Source organism: Chlorocebus sabaeus, chromosome X (assembly GCF_047675955.1).
Source record: "Chlorocebus sabaeus isolate Y175 chromosome X, mChlSab1.0.hap1, whole genome shotgun sequence".
Lineage (NCBI taxonomy): Eukaryota > Metazoa > Chordata > Mammalia > Primates > Cercopithecidae > Chlorocebus > Chlorocebus sabaeus.
The window spans coordinates 75,201,101-75,216,438 of record NC_132933.1 but is presented as its reverse complement, the minus strand read 5'-3'; the positions used below and the strand labels follow the sequence as shown (position 1 = coordinate 75,216,438).

The 15,338-nt window shown below is 38.1% G+C and overlaps 1 protein-coding gene across 2 annotated transcripts in view; it reads left to right on the top strand.

Moving 5' to 3' along the window:
* ATP7A (ATPase copper transporting alpha) overlaps positions 1–15,338 on the top strand; it is a 144,086-nt gene that overhangs the window by 84,221 nt on the left and 44,527 nt on the right. For both annotated transcript variants that reach the window (XM_007992136.3, XM_007992137.3), the window contains exons 5-6: positions 7,951–8,157; positions 12,885–13,048. In XM_007992136.3, coding sequence (XP_007990327.2) covers positions 7,951–8,157; positions 12,885–13,048 — 371 coding nt within the window. The remainder of the gene's footprint in view (positions 1–7,950; positions 8,158–12,884; positions 13,049–15,338) is intronic.

The window sequence follows — 15,338 nt, the reverse complement described above, 5'->3', positions numbered from 1 at the left end:
ACCTGGCCTTGAATTAAACTGGAAAATGCCCAGATGAAATTTTTTGCTTGAAATAACAATTGAAAAGTTTTACAACCAATTTCTAGACAATATAATTAATCTTTGCTATCCTGATTAGAATGAAAGATATCAAATAGTAATATTCCCTTTTTAGACTCCCTGAAGCTGAGTAAAAGATTTTACTAAACACATGTCTAAATTGTTATGGTAGATTAATGTCAGTGAGAGAGGACTCAGAGGTATACCATTATTAATTTTAGTTCTTAACTTTTGTATTGATGACAAATGGTAGAAATTATAGAATTCTCACTTTTTAAATTATACTTTAAGTTCTAGGGTACATGTGCACAGTGTGCAGGTTTGTTACATATGTATACATGTGCCATGTTGGTGTGCTGCACACATTAACTCATCATTTACATTAGGTATATCTCCTAATGCTATCCCTCCCCGCTCCCCGCACCCCACGACAGGCCCCAGTGTGTGATGTTCCCCTTCCTGTGTCCTAGTGTTCTCATTGTTCAATTCCCACCTATGAGTGAGAATTCTCACTTTTAAAAATTGACACAGAGTTCACGTACCATAAAATTTGCCCATTTAAGGTACACAACCCAGTGGTTGTTAGTATACTTACAGAGTTTTCCAGCCATCATCACTATATAATTTTAGAACTTTTTTATCACTCCCAAAAGAAATCACATGCCCATTAGCAGTCATTGCCCATTTCTTCTTCCCCTTCCCAAGCTCCTGATAACAACTGTTCTACTTTCTGTCTCTGAATTTGACTATTCTAGGTACCTCATTTAAGTGGAATCATACAACATTTGTCCTTTTGTGCCTGGATTCTTTTATTCAGCATAATGTTTTCAAGGTCCATCCATGTTGTAGTATGTATTAGAACATCATTCCTTTTTATTGCTGAATATTATTCCATTGTATGGGTATATCACATTTTTGTTTCTTCATTCACCAGTTGATGGGAATTTGGATTGTCTCCACTCTCTTGCCTATTTTGTATAATACTGCTATGAACAATTTGAGTTCAAATTTTTGTATGAACATATGTTTTTATTTCTCCTGGGCATATACCTAGGAGTGGAATTGCTGGGTCATATAGCAACTAAACTTTTTGAGGGACTGCCAGACTGTTTTTCAAAGTAGCTGTGCCATTTTACATTACCATCTGAAATTCCCAGAATCTGGCCAGGTACGGTGGCTCACACCTGTAATCCTAGCACTTTTGGAGTCTGAGGCAGGCAGACCACTTGAGCGCAGAAGTTCAAGACCAGCCTGCGTAACATGATGAAACCCCGTCCCTACAAAAAATACAAAAATCAGCTGGGCATGGTGACACACACCGATAGTCCCAGCTACTCAGGAGGCTAAGATGGGAGGATCGCTTAAGCCTGGAAGTCAAGGCTGCAGTGAGCCGTGATCATGTCACTGTACTCCAGCCTGGGTGACAGAACAAGACCCTGTCTTTAAAAAAAAATAAATTTTAGATTAGAATCTAATCTTAAAAAATAGATTCTTTTTTTGTTTTTTTGTTTTGTTTTGTTTTTGAGACGGAATCTTGTTCTGTCGTCCAGGCTAGAGTGCAGTGGCATGATCTCGGCTCACTGCAACCTCCGCCTCCCAGGTTCAAACAATTCTCCTGCCTCAGCCTCCTGAGTAGCTGGGATTATAGGTGCCTGACACCACACCTGGCTAATTTTTGTATTTTTAGTGGAGATGGGGTTTCACCATCTTGGTCAGGCTGGTCTCGAACTCCTGACCTCGTGATCCACTGGCCTCTGCCTCCCAAAGTGTTGGAATTACAGGCGTGAGCCACCATGCCTGGCCTTTAGATTCTTTTGCTCTAAAAATGAGATACATAGTTCTCTATTAGAAAATTAATATAGAACACTAAAATGTTAAAGAGACTCTAGTACCAAAAGCCTGAACAAAGTATAGGAAATCCATAATTGCAAAAGGAAATAATTATGAAACCAGAAGAAAAATTTAAGTTGGAAATAAGTGCAGTTATATCAGGGAGCCATAAAAATAACTAAAATTAGTTTCAGCAAATTTTCGTTTTACCTATCACCACTTAATTTTTTTTTTTTTCCTTCTTTTTGAGACAGAGTCTTGCTCTGTCACCCAGGCTGAAGTGCAATGGCGCGATCTTGGCTCACTACAACCTCTGCGCCCCGGGTTCAAGCGATTCTCCTGCCTCAGTCTCCCAAGTAGCTGGGGTTACAGGTGCACGCCACCATGCCCAGCTGATTTTTTTGTATTTTTAGTAGAGACAGGGTTTCACCATGTTGGTAAGTCTGGTCTCGAACTCCTGACCTCTGGTGATCTGCCTGCCTTGGCCTCCCAGAGTGCTGGGATTACAGGCGTGAGCCACCGTGTCTGGCCCACTTACATTTTAAAAAATTTTTGAAAATGACAGTGTTTGAAATTACATTGATTCACATTTCACTACTTCATAATGTTGGATTATTTCTCAGAGCTTCTATTAAATTAAAATACTTTGATATGCATAAGGGATTATGTTGTCAATAATGAACACCACATAAATTAGTTTATATCAGTATCACCAAAACAAGTTACTTACATTGTAATATTCCTATGCCTCTGACATATAGGAACCCAAATATAATCATCTTATATCACATGGTATAAAACCGAAATATTTTTCATGTTCACATATGGTATCTGTCATTACAGTAAGCAAGGGCATCATAAACTTTCAGATGGGACTCAAAAACAGAATTTTTTCTATTCAGTTGGGTTTGTATTTTTGCGACTTATATTTTTACAAGTGTGGTTCACAGACCAGCAGCACCTGGGACCTTGTTAGAAATTAGACTCTGGCCCTACTGCAGACTCAGTAAATCAAATTCTCCATTTTAATTTTAATGAGCTTTCCAGGTAATCCATTTGCACATTAAAATTTGAGAACACTGATCTACATAATGTGATGCATTGACCTTTAAATCTCTAAGTTAAATCTATAATAACTTTGTTTACATAAACAAGTCCAGAAATTTGACTGAAGGCAATAATAATATCAGTCATAACAACATTTCGATCAACAATGGACCACACAGACGATGGTGGTCCCATAAGATTATAATGGAGCATATATAGTAACCTCATATAAGGCATTTGATATTGGCATAGTAGATCAAGCAGGAGAAATGATATTCATTAATGGTGCTGGGATATTTGGTGTTCCATCTGAAAAAATATATATAAATACAAAGAGCATCTAGCTTTGTGTAAGTACACTCTTTGATGTTCACACAATGATGAAATTGCCTAAAGCATTTTTCAGAACATATTCCCATCATTTAAGTGACTCATGACTGTATAATATTAAATATTATAATTTAAAATAGCTTTTTTTTTTTTAGGAGAAAAGGCATATAAATTTGTTTGATCATAGTTTTACATGACATGGGAGCCTTCAGAATGAAGACTCAAAGATACAAGAGAAACTGCCCATTTCTGTGCTTAGATTTAACACAATGTGGATAGCTAAAATAGCTAGCATTTTATTATTATTATTATTATTATTATTGTTATTATTGGAGACAGTTGACACTCTGTTGCCCAGGCTGGAGTGCAATGGCGTGATCTCGGCACACTGCAACCTCTGCCTCCCAGGTTCAAGCAATTCTCTTGCATCAACCTCCCGAGTTGTTGGGATTACAGGTGCATGCCACCATGCCCTATTTTTGTATTTTTAGTAGAGACGGGGTTTCGCCATGTTGGCCAGGCTGGTCTTGAGCTCCTGACCTCAGGTGATCCGCCTGCCTCGGCCTTCCAAAATGCTGGGATTACAGGTGTGAGCCACCACACCCAGCCAAAATAGCTAGCATTTTATGAGGGTTTATATAACAGATGTGAGCAGAGTAAAAGCAACTTTTTAATTACCTTAGGTGATCAAACTAGTAAATGGAATTCAGAAGTGTTTGAACATTCTCTGGCACCATGTATAGCATCTACCTACTTCTTAGGAACTATGACTGCAGCATGTTCACTAACTTTTTTTTTTTTGAGACACAATCTCGCTCTGTTGCCCAGGCTGGAGTGCAGTGGCACGATCACGGCTCACTGCAGCCTTGACTTAGGGGCTTAAGCTATCTTCCCACCTAAGCCTCTTGAGTAGCTGGGACTATAGGCTTGTACCACCACACCCAGCTATTTTTTTTTTTTGTATTTTTTTGTAGAGATGGAGTCTCACTTTGTTGCCTAGGCTGTTCTCAAACTCCTGGGCTCAAGCAGTCCACCCACCTTGGCCTCCCAAAGTGCTGGGATTACAGGTTTGGGCCACCATGCCTGGCCTCAGTAACTTTTAGCAATGTCTTTTACCTCAACCTACTATTGTTAAGGGCCCCGGGAATCAATTATTCAACAAATGATTACCAGGAGCCAGTTATATGCCCTGCATCTGTTAGGGCTTATAACATACATACTAATGGCCATGATGGGTAGGTAAAAAACCTTGGCATAGTGAATGTCATCATAAAATAATTGATAGAGCTTAACTACAGTGACCCATATTATCGGGATAAAAGGTTGATATGAAATGATTGCATTCTGTGATTCTGCTAGAGATTAGAGTTTAAGATTTCACCGGAATCATAACTACCCATTTTTTTAAGTGTAAGTGTCAGTGCTGATCCAGGTCTCACAGTCTACCTCTGCAACCCATTCTCATACAGAAGGATTCACACATTTTGCCTTTGTATCATACTAGTCCTAGGTGAGCTATAAATCTTAAAAGAGGTACTGAGAGGCTAGACGCAGTGGCTCACACCTGTAATCCCACAACTTTGGGAGGCCGAGGCGGGTGGATCACCTGAGGTCCGGAGTTCAAGACCAGCCTGGCCAACATGGTGAAACCCCGTCTCTGCTAAAAATGCAAAAATTAGCTGGGCGTGGTGGTGGGCGCCTGTAATCCCAGCTACTTGGGAGGGAGGCTGAGGCAGGAGAAACACTCGAACCTGGGAGGCGGAGGTTGCAGTGAGCCGAGATTGCGCCACTGCACTGCAGCTGGGTGACAAGAGCAAGATTCCATCTCAAAAAAAAAAATAAAAAGAGATAGAAAAATGGAAGATGCCTTTTATCCTGACTATCTATATCATCATTTCCTTAAAGTAAAAAGGCATAATATATGAAGTAATCACTAACCAATTAAAGCAATCTAAATACTTGATTAAATTCCTTCCTTTTTGTGCCTTTTTATTTTTGTTTGTTTGTTTTGAGAAGGAGTCTTGCTCTGTCATGCAGGCTGGAGTGCAGTGGCACAATCTTGGCTCACTGCAACCTCTGCCTCCTGGGTTCAAGCGATTCTCCTGCCTCAGCCTCCCAAGTAGCTGAGATTACAGGCTCACGCCACCATGCTCGGCTAATTTTTGTGTTTTTTTAAGTAGAGACGGGGTTTCACCATGTTAGCCAGGATGGTCTCGAACTCCTGACCTTGTGATCCACCCACCTTGGCCTCCCGAAGTGCTGGGATTACAGGCGTGAGCCACCACGCCCGGCTGTGACTTTTTATTTTTAACTAATTTCAAGCTTACAAAAAACTTCAAGAAGTAGTAGAGAATTCCTGTTTACCAATTTCATGCAGGTTCCACAGTTAATATTTTACATCGCTTATCATTCTCTCTTAATAGATAGATATACATTTATATATATATACACACACACACACACAATTTTTTCTGAACTATTTGAGAGTAAGCTGCAGACACGATGTTTATAATTATTTTAAAGCCATTTTTAGATTATTTATTTATTCTTCACATTACACCAGAGGCTGAACTTCACATCAGTTTTGAGTATCAGATTGGAAATCCTTTCTTGAAATATTTGGAATAGTTTGTAATTGTTGCCTCAAGTGCGGGAAAATCAACTTTCCTTTGAATTTATTTAAAAGTTTAAGTAGTGTTGTTACAGCCTGTAGAAAAATTAATTAAAAGAAACCAGGCATTTTATTCATTGTGACCTTTTAACACCCTTGTTGTCTCTGTGGAGGATGGAGAAGCCTTTGCTTTTTTGCTTGCCACACTCACAGAGCTAAAGGATACAATTTTATGGATCTTTGTTTAGAGGTCATGCTAAGGTAGCTAAAAGAGACTACCTCTATGACTTATTTTAATATAACACTGTACTTCCAGAGTGTGAAAATTGCAGATGGTATTCCAGGTTACCTCTGGTACCTAAAATAATGAAATTGCTCTGGAACAACAGGTAAAGTGATGGACAGAATAAACTTTATTTTCATTGTGCAAGTTCATAATTAAATCTCAGTAGTAATTATGAGAGAATGAAGGAACCTTCTGGTTGGATTAAAATAATGGTTTTATTCAAAACCAAAGCGATTTCTTTTTGGCTGCTGAGCCTCCTTTTTGTTTTTCTTTGGTTTTTTAAAAAATGTAACAGCAGTACTATTTGGTAAATTTCACAGTCTATGTTCTAAATAATGTTCTCACAATCTGAATCAGTATCTTTCTAAAGTGATTCAATTAAGACCGGAGATGGGCTAATTAAGGAACACTGTACTGTTCAAAGTGTCCTTTGCTGGAATCATCCAAAATCCACACCTCAGTGTCATGCGGTGTTCCCATGTGACAGACTTGTACACATACCCCCTGAATCTAAAATAAAAGTTGAAATTTTTTTTTTTAAGTGTCCTTTGCTATACTCAGACCTAGGCTGGCAGCACTGCCATCACCTCAGAGCTTGGTGGAAGTGGAGAATCTCAGACCCCACCTTAGATGTACTGAGCCAAAACCTGCATTTTAACAAGCTCCCCCAGGTGATTGTATATGCATTCAGATTTAAGAGGCATTAATATACTTATTTGAGAAGTCTACATTATTCTGTAGGGAAGTGGTCAGGCTTTTGTTAAAGTTTCTTCCAAACATGCTCATCTTCAACATCCTGCAAACCAACTCTTCTGTGCAGGGGTTCCTTTGTGTCCTAGCTAAATAGACATGAGCTGGTGTTTTGTCTAAGGACAAGAACGAACAAATTAGATAGGCTAGTGGAAATTTGCTCTTTTCTTCCTTTTCTCTATGAGGGAGGAGAAAATCTTTGGCTTTTTTTTTTTTTCAGGTGCAAGGATGTGTTAGAATAATTTCTCCTTTCTTGGGAGGTAATTAATACTGCAGTGGATAAACTAAAACAAAATAGCAGAATTTCAGAGACTTCAGGGGAGTTTCTGGGATGATATGAGCTTCATATCATATTATGATATGAGTCCATAAATATTCTCTGAATACTCCATTGTGCAAAATAGACTTTTTGCTGACTTATTCCTTGCCTCTTCTTCCACTGTCCACAGACATTTTAAAATTTTTAAATATTATATATGTATGTTAAAAATTCAAAAAAAATAGAAGTATAGATAGAGGAAATGTATTCATCTGTCTGTCGTTCTATTCCTGCCACTGTTAATAGTTTGGTATGTAACCCCTCAGCCTTTCTTATGCATGTTCTCATCTATGCATACACTAAAAATTTTAAAAAATATCAGCACACTGCAGTGCTGTTTTTGCAAATTGCTTTTTGTTCCACTTAATATATTGTGAATTACTTCGATGCCAGTATGCCAATCATCAACATGATGGTAAAATTTCATTATAAAAATAAGAACTATCCATTAACAAACTACTCTCTCTCTGTGATTGGGAGTAGAGATAATGGCTAGAAGAAAAAAAGTTTTGTTTATTCAGGTAGCTCAGATTTTCCTGGGAATTGGGATGGGAAGTATTGACATAGGAAGTCACTGCAGAGAAAAGTGTAGAGATAACTTAATGCTAATGGATAGTAGGAACTTGCTGGTTTTAAAAGAACAGATTGTCAGTGCCTGGAGGTATGGATTGTGAGCGAGGCAATGATGCAGTTGAATGATCAATACTGCAAATGAAAAGAATCTTTCCCTTTCCACAGACACAAATGAGCCGTTGGTAGTAATAGCTCAGCCTTCATCGGAAATGCCACTTTTGACTTCAACTAATGAATTTTATACTAAAGGGATGATACCAGTTCAAGACAAGGAGGAAGCAAAGACTTCATCTAAGTGTTACATACAGGTCACTGGCATGACTTGTGCTTCCTGTGTAGCAAACATTGAACGGAATTTAAGACGGGAAGAAGGTGAGACACTCTTGAAGCTTGTTATTTTATGTGCTAGTTTGGGAACTCCATCTTTTTTGTTCTCTTACATGTTTTGTAACTATGTTTATGATTCTTGGTATAAGGCCTCATAAAAATTTTCATTTTCAGTAATGTGTGGGACAACCCTGATGTCCCGGAAGCCAGTTTTTGTTAGTGTTTTGTTCCCTTAGATAAAGTTCCTCTCTTGTTTACCTCATGATCACATTTGTATATCTATGAAATTCATAACAAACAAATGGCAGAAAGAAATACACGAGATTACTATATTTTATAGATCATGGTTGTGTTGGATTTAAAGGAACATAAATTTTTTTTTTTTTTTTTTTTGAGACTGAGTCTTGCTGTATCGCCCAGGCTGGAGTGGAGTGGTGCGATCTCAACTCACTGCAACCTCTGCCTCCTGGGTTTAAGTGATCCTTCTGCCTCAGCCTCCCAAGTAGATGGGACTACAGGCACGTACCACCACGCCCGGCTAATTTTTGTATTTTCAGTAGAGACGGGGTTTCACCATGTTGACCAGGCTGATCTCAAACTCCTGACCTCAGGTGATCCACCCACCTCGGGCTCCCAAAGTGCTGGGATTACAGGCGTGAGCCACCACACCCGTCCCATAAATTTTCGTCTAAAGCTATGCCTAAAACTGACAACTAGAATATTTAAGAATTTCATTATTACTATACCCAGACCAAGCACCAGACCAAAAACAAATTTGTTTAGAATTAAATTGTTCTCTTTGCTTGTGGTAAAAATGTTCACAAGTTACTTAATATTGTATACAAGTGTTAATTTTAGGCTACAAATCTTAGAAAATGTATACCACAGTTTTTTTAAATTCAGTCACATTCAGATGTTTTGGCTTATTAATTTGTACTCATATTTATAGACTTCCCAGTATAGCACAGTAGATTTGTTAACCATAAAGATATGTGATGATGGCCAGGCACGGTGACTCACACCTGTAATCCCAGCACTTTGGGAGGCCGAGGTGGGCAGATCGCTTGAGGTCAGGAATTCAAGACCAGCCTGGCCAACATGGTGAAACCCTATCTCTACTAAAAATGCAAAAATTAGCCAGGTGTAGTGCTGCATGCCTGGAGTCCCAGCTACTTGGGAGGCTGAGGCAGGAGAATCGCTTGAACCTGAGAGGCAGAGGTTACAGTGAGCTGAGATTGTGCCAGCTACTGTACTCCAGGCTGTGCGACAGGTCAAGACTTCATCTCAAAAAAAAAAAAAGAAAAAAAAAGATATGTGATGAGTTTTCATGAGATCAATGTCATAGAGTTGGTACTTTGGCTGCCCTAGCCCTAGGTATCTTAATGATACATATGGTTAGTCACAGAGCTAAATAAAGAAGTATGGACTAGTATAAGCTTATCCCCACCATTAAGAACATTACTCAAAATGTATATAGTAATCACCTCACCTCATATGTTAATATTAAGGGCAGAACATTGTTATAACAAAATGCATGGTATACAGAGCCATCTTCAGTTCAATATTACCTTGTCCGCATTCTATGATTTCTGCTTCAGTTTAGCCTCCATTCTTTCTAACTGGAATGCACTCAAGGCTAAAGCTTCTATTATTCTTTTTTAGATTAATTTAAAAAGAAAAGGAGGGAGGTTGCCAAGCAATTGAAAACAAAAAGAAGCATTCAAGGTTTCTATTTAATTTAAGAACCAACTATTTTGGGGCAATTCAGAAATAACCTTCATGAGACAAGCAATGCCTATGCCAGTTACAATTTTTTTTTAAGTCTGTTAAGCTGATTCTTCTAATTACTTCCATATTATCCCTTTTACAACCTCTTAGCCCAGTTAGAAATAACTTTAGCCTAGGTGGAGTCACTATATTCACTTTTTTTTTTTTGACTAAGTAGCATTGGTCTTCTCTCAATTTAGTCTGCATTATACATATATATATATTTATAATATATGTTATATATAAATATATAAATATATAAATGTATATTAATATAATATGTAAATATATGAAATATGTATGTAATTTATATTTTGAGACAAGTCTCACTCTGTTGCCCAGGCGGGAGTGCAATGGGACCATCTCGGCTCACTGCAACCTCTGCCTCCTGGGTTCAAGCGATTTTCCTGCCTTAGCCTCCCTAGTAGCTGGGACTACAGGTGTGTGCCACCATGCCTGGCTAATTTTTGTATTTTTAGTAGAGACAGAGTTTCACTATGTTGGCCAGGCTGGTCTTGAACTCCTGACCTCGATCCACCCACCTGGGCCTCCCAAAGTGCTAGGATTACAGGCATGAGCCACCGTACCTGGCCCTGCATTATATTTAAAAAAATGAATAGAAAGAGTTCTTATGATCGTTTGAAGAGTCTTTTAAACTATCTGCAGTTTACATAAGTATTGAACTTATGTTTTCGGCATTTGAAAAATCAAATTTTCCCTTCTATTTCTGTTTGCCCATAGATTACATTCAGCTGAAGCAAAAAGATTTTTTCCTACTTTCTCTATACCTTTCCCATATTACTGACACTTCCCCATGAACTGATCACCTGAATTGTTTGATACCAGCAAAGCCCAAAATGTAAGCACTTTATATAGAAAAATTAGATTATATTAGGTATTTTGTTTTCTTTTTTTCACCGTGTATACGTTCATCTATTTTTTTAATTTTTAATTTTTGTGAGTATATAGTAGGTGTGTATATTTATAGGGTACATGAGATGTTTTGATACAAACATGCAATGCATAATAATCACATCATGGAAAATGGGGTATCCATCCCTTCAAGCATTTATCCTTTGTGTTATAAACAATTCAATTATACTCTGTTACTTTTAAATGTACAATTAAATTATGATTGACTATAGTCACACTATTGTGCTATCAAATACTAGGTCCTATTCATTCTTTTTCTTTGTACCCATTAACCATCCTCACTTCCCCTTACACCCCCCACTATTCTATTTACTTATTTAAAGCTATTAAATTAATATTTAATCATTTTTTCTTTTTTATCAAACCTCAGACTTGACCTATGGACTGTTGATCACCATTCCCTGCAGGTAGCCATCAAATGCCACAGATTCCTAGAAAGAGCTTTATTTTTGCTATGTAGAATTAATTTTCTTCCTGGCAATGACAGCATTAGCTGGCCTAGAAAAGTGGAATGGTTGTTAAAAAAAAGGTTTGCACTAGTGAACAGCATGACTGCCATAAAATGAACTCCTTTTTTTGTTTAGCAAGTTGCGTGGGACTTTTTTTCTAGGAATAAGAGCTTTTTAGATTACTGTGTGTCAGACACTAAAACCTGATAATTTAAATAAATGACTATTATTTGATAGTATTATAATGTGTATGTTGGTATATTTTTGGATTCTTTGCTGCAATTATGATTTCATAAGTGCATGAACTCCTTTCTCTATTTTTTTTTTTGAAACAGGATCCTACTCCGTCACACATGGTGCATTGCAGTGGCATGAACACTGCTTACTGCAGCCTCGACCTCCCAGGCTCAAGTGATCTTCCCACCTCAGCTTTCTGAGTAGCTGAGACCACAGGCATGCACCACCATGCCCAGCTAATTTTTGTATTTTTTTGTAGAGACAGGATTTTGCCATATTGGGCAGGCTGATGTCAAACTCGTGGACTCAAGCGATCCGCCCTTCTTGGCCTCCCGAAGTTCTGGGATTGCAGGCATGAGCAGTCATGCCCAGCCGAGTCCCTTTCTCTAGTACTCTGTCTTATTAATTTCTAAAAATGCTTTATATGTACAAGATACAGTCTCAAGCAATTGCAATTCATAGGCCTTATTTGGATCCAAGTCAAACAAAAAACTGTTAAACTAGTAAACAGTTACAAGACAATTGTAAAAATGTGAATACTGGCCAGGCTTGGTGGCTTAAGCCTGTAATTCCAGCACTTTGGGAGGCCGAGACGGGCGGATCACGAGGTCAGGAGATCGAGACCATCCTGGCTAACACGGTGAAACCCCGTCTCTACTAAAATATAAAAATACAAAAAGCTAGCTGGGTGAGGTGGCGGGCGCCTGTAGTCCTAGCTACTCGGAAGGCTGAGGCAGGAGAATGGCGTGAACCCGGGAGGCGGAGCTTGCAGTGAGCTGAGATCCGGCCACTGCATTCCAGCCTGGGTGATAGAGCGAGACTTCGTCTCAAAAAAAAAAAAAAAAAAAAAAAAAAAAAAAAAATGTGAATACTGCCTGGATATTTGATGATATTGAAGAATTATTTTAGGTGTGAAAATGGTATTTTGGTTTTTTAAAAAGAGTGTATTTTTTAGAGGTACATATTTAAATATTTACACATGAAATGATGTGATGTCTGGGACTTGCTTCAGCATAATCTGGGTAGAGGGCAGTGAGTGGTGGGTGTAGGAATGTATATGAAATAAGATTAGCCAAGTATTATGAAGCAAGGTGATAGGTACATCAAGTTTATTATGTTCTTATACACACACACACACACACACACATAATTGAAAATTTCCATAATAAAAAGTTTAAGAAAAATGAGGCTATCTTTTGGAATAGTTCTAATTGCTTGGGGTCAAGACTGGTATAAAAGTTAAATAATAAATTTCTCCAGATTCACTTTAATCCTTTCATACTTAAGAGAAATCCTTTCATATTTGAGGATATTAAAAGGTAATTATAACATTACTCTTTTTAAAAAGAATGTTACCTGTATTGTTTTTCTTATCAATGCTCTTAGGAATATATTCTATACTTGTGGCCCTGATGGCTGGCAAGGCAGAAGTAAGGTATAATCCTACTGTTATACAACCCCCAATGATAGCAGAGTTCATCCGAGAGCTTGGATTTGGAGCCACTGTGATAGAAAATGCTGATGAAGGAGATGGTGTTTTGGAACTTGTTGTAAGTAAGAATTTTTGTGTGATTAATAAAATTTCCAGAAAAAAACTTGGTAAGGTTCAGAGAAGAGTTGTGAAGATAATTAAAGGTGGGGAAAATAAGATATGATTAAAATTAAGGAAACTGGAAAATGGAAGGATAAGGTATGATTTAATGGTACTCTTCAAGCATGGAATGTAGAAAGATAATTGTCATATCTCTATTAACCAAAAAAGAATTGGGTTTGAATGAATAAATGAAAATTAACTTTTAAAATACAGTATGATTCCTATCTAGTAGCATGTAATTGAATAAATTCCAGATGCATTAAAGACTCAAATTTTATAAAGTCTTAAAACCCGGTATAAGGCATATTGATTTAAAGTGATCACTTTCTCCAACCCAGCAAATCAGCTGCTAGGATTCTTTCCTGTGGAAATATGATCATATATGGCTGGGCAGGGTGGCTCACACCTGTAATCCCAGCACTTTGGGAGGCTGAGGTGGGTGGATTACTTGAGGTCAGGAGTTCGAGACCAACCCGGTCAACATGGTGAAACCCCATCTCTATGAAATATACAAAAATTAGCCAGGTGTGATGGTGTGCTCCTGTAGTCCCAGCTACTCCGGAGGCTGAGGCATGAGAATCACTTAAACCCAGGCGGCGGAGGCTGCAGTGAGCTGAGATCACACCACTGCACTCCAGCTTGGGTGACAGATTGAGACTTTGTTTTTTAGAAAAAGGAAGATGAACATTCATAAGATTATATTTATTATATAATTTTAAGAGCAAAACTTTAGAACCAATCTATATTAAATGTCCTTTAATAGGGAATATTTAAATAAATTATGTATAGACATATTGTAGAATACAATACATATGTTAAAAGAGTAAAATAATATTAACTGACAAGTAAAGATTTCTAGGACTTATTATTTACTTAAGCAAAACAAGTTGCAGTGTAATACTTGTGGCATAATCCCATTTAGTAAAAAATGCAAAACTACATGTATATGTACTTATATATGTATATAAACACCTAGAGAAAGGACTAGTGTATACACATGATTAACAGTGTTTATCTCAGGAAGAGAGTAGGATTGAGGGAGAAGAGCAAAGAAACTTGCATCGTTTCAACACTGAAAATTTTACAGCTAGAATGTATTTAAGTTTATTTGTATAATTAAAAAAATTAACTTTGTACCAAAATAAGTTCCAGTTTAAGCAAAAATTTGAATGTAGGCTGGATGTGGTGGCTCACGCCTGTAATCTCAGCATTTTGGGAGGTTGAGGTGGGAGGATCACTTGAGCCCAGGAGTTCATGACCAGCCCAGGCAACAGGTAAAACCCCACCTCTACAAAAAGTAAAAATTTAGGCCAGTCGTGGTGGCTCATGCCTGTAATCCCAGCACTTTGGGAGGCCGAGGTGGGTAGATCACCTGAGGTCAGGAGTTCAAGACCAGCCTGACCAACAGCCTGACAAACCCCTCTCTACTAAAAATACAAAAATTAACTGGGTGTGGTGGCGCGCACCTGTAATCTCAGCTGTTCGGGAGGCTGAGGCATGAGAATTGTTTGAACCTGGGAGGTGGAAGTTGCACTGAGCCAAGACTGTGCCACTGCACTCCAGCCTGGGCGACACAGTGGGATTCTATCTCAAAAAATTAAAAAATAAAAATAAGAATAAAAATTAAGTAAAACTTTAGCGAGATGTGGTGGCATGTACCTGTAGTCCCAGCTACTCGGGAAGCTGAGGTGGGAGGATTGCTTGAGCCTGGGAGGTTGAGGCTGCAGTGAGCTGTGTTCATGCCACTGCACTCCAGCCTAGGGGACGGAGCAAGACCTTGCCTGCCTCCCAAAATTGAATGTAAATAATGAAATCATGAAATTACTAGACGAAATATTTGGAGCATTTTTTTTCAATATTATGAAACTTTCAGACATACAGAAAAGTCAGAAGAATTGTACAGTAGATACCCTATATACACCAGCTAGATTCTACAATTAATATTTTACTGTATTTGCTTTATCATACATCAATCCATCAATTCATCACTGAAATACTTTTAGACTCACAAGGAAGTACAAAAATAGTACAGAAAATTTCCATGTAGCCTTCATCTAGCTTTTCCCAATGATAACATCTAATTCATTTATACAACAATATTAGGAGCCGGGCGCAGTGGCTCATGCCTGTAATCCCAGCACTTTAGGAAGCCAAGGTGGGTGGATCACCTGAGGTCAGGAGTTCAAGACCAGCCTGGCCAACATGGTGAAATCCTGTCTCTACTAAAAATACAAAAAATTAGCCAC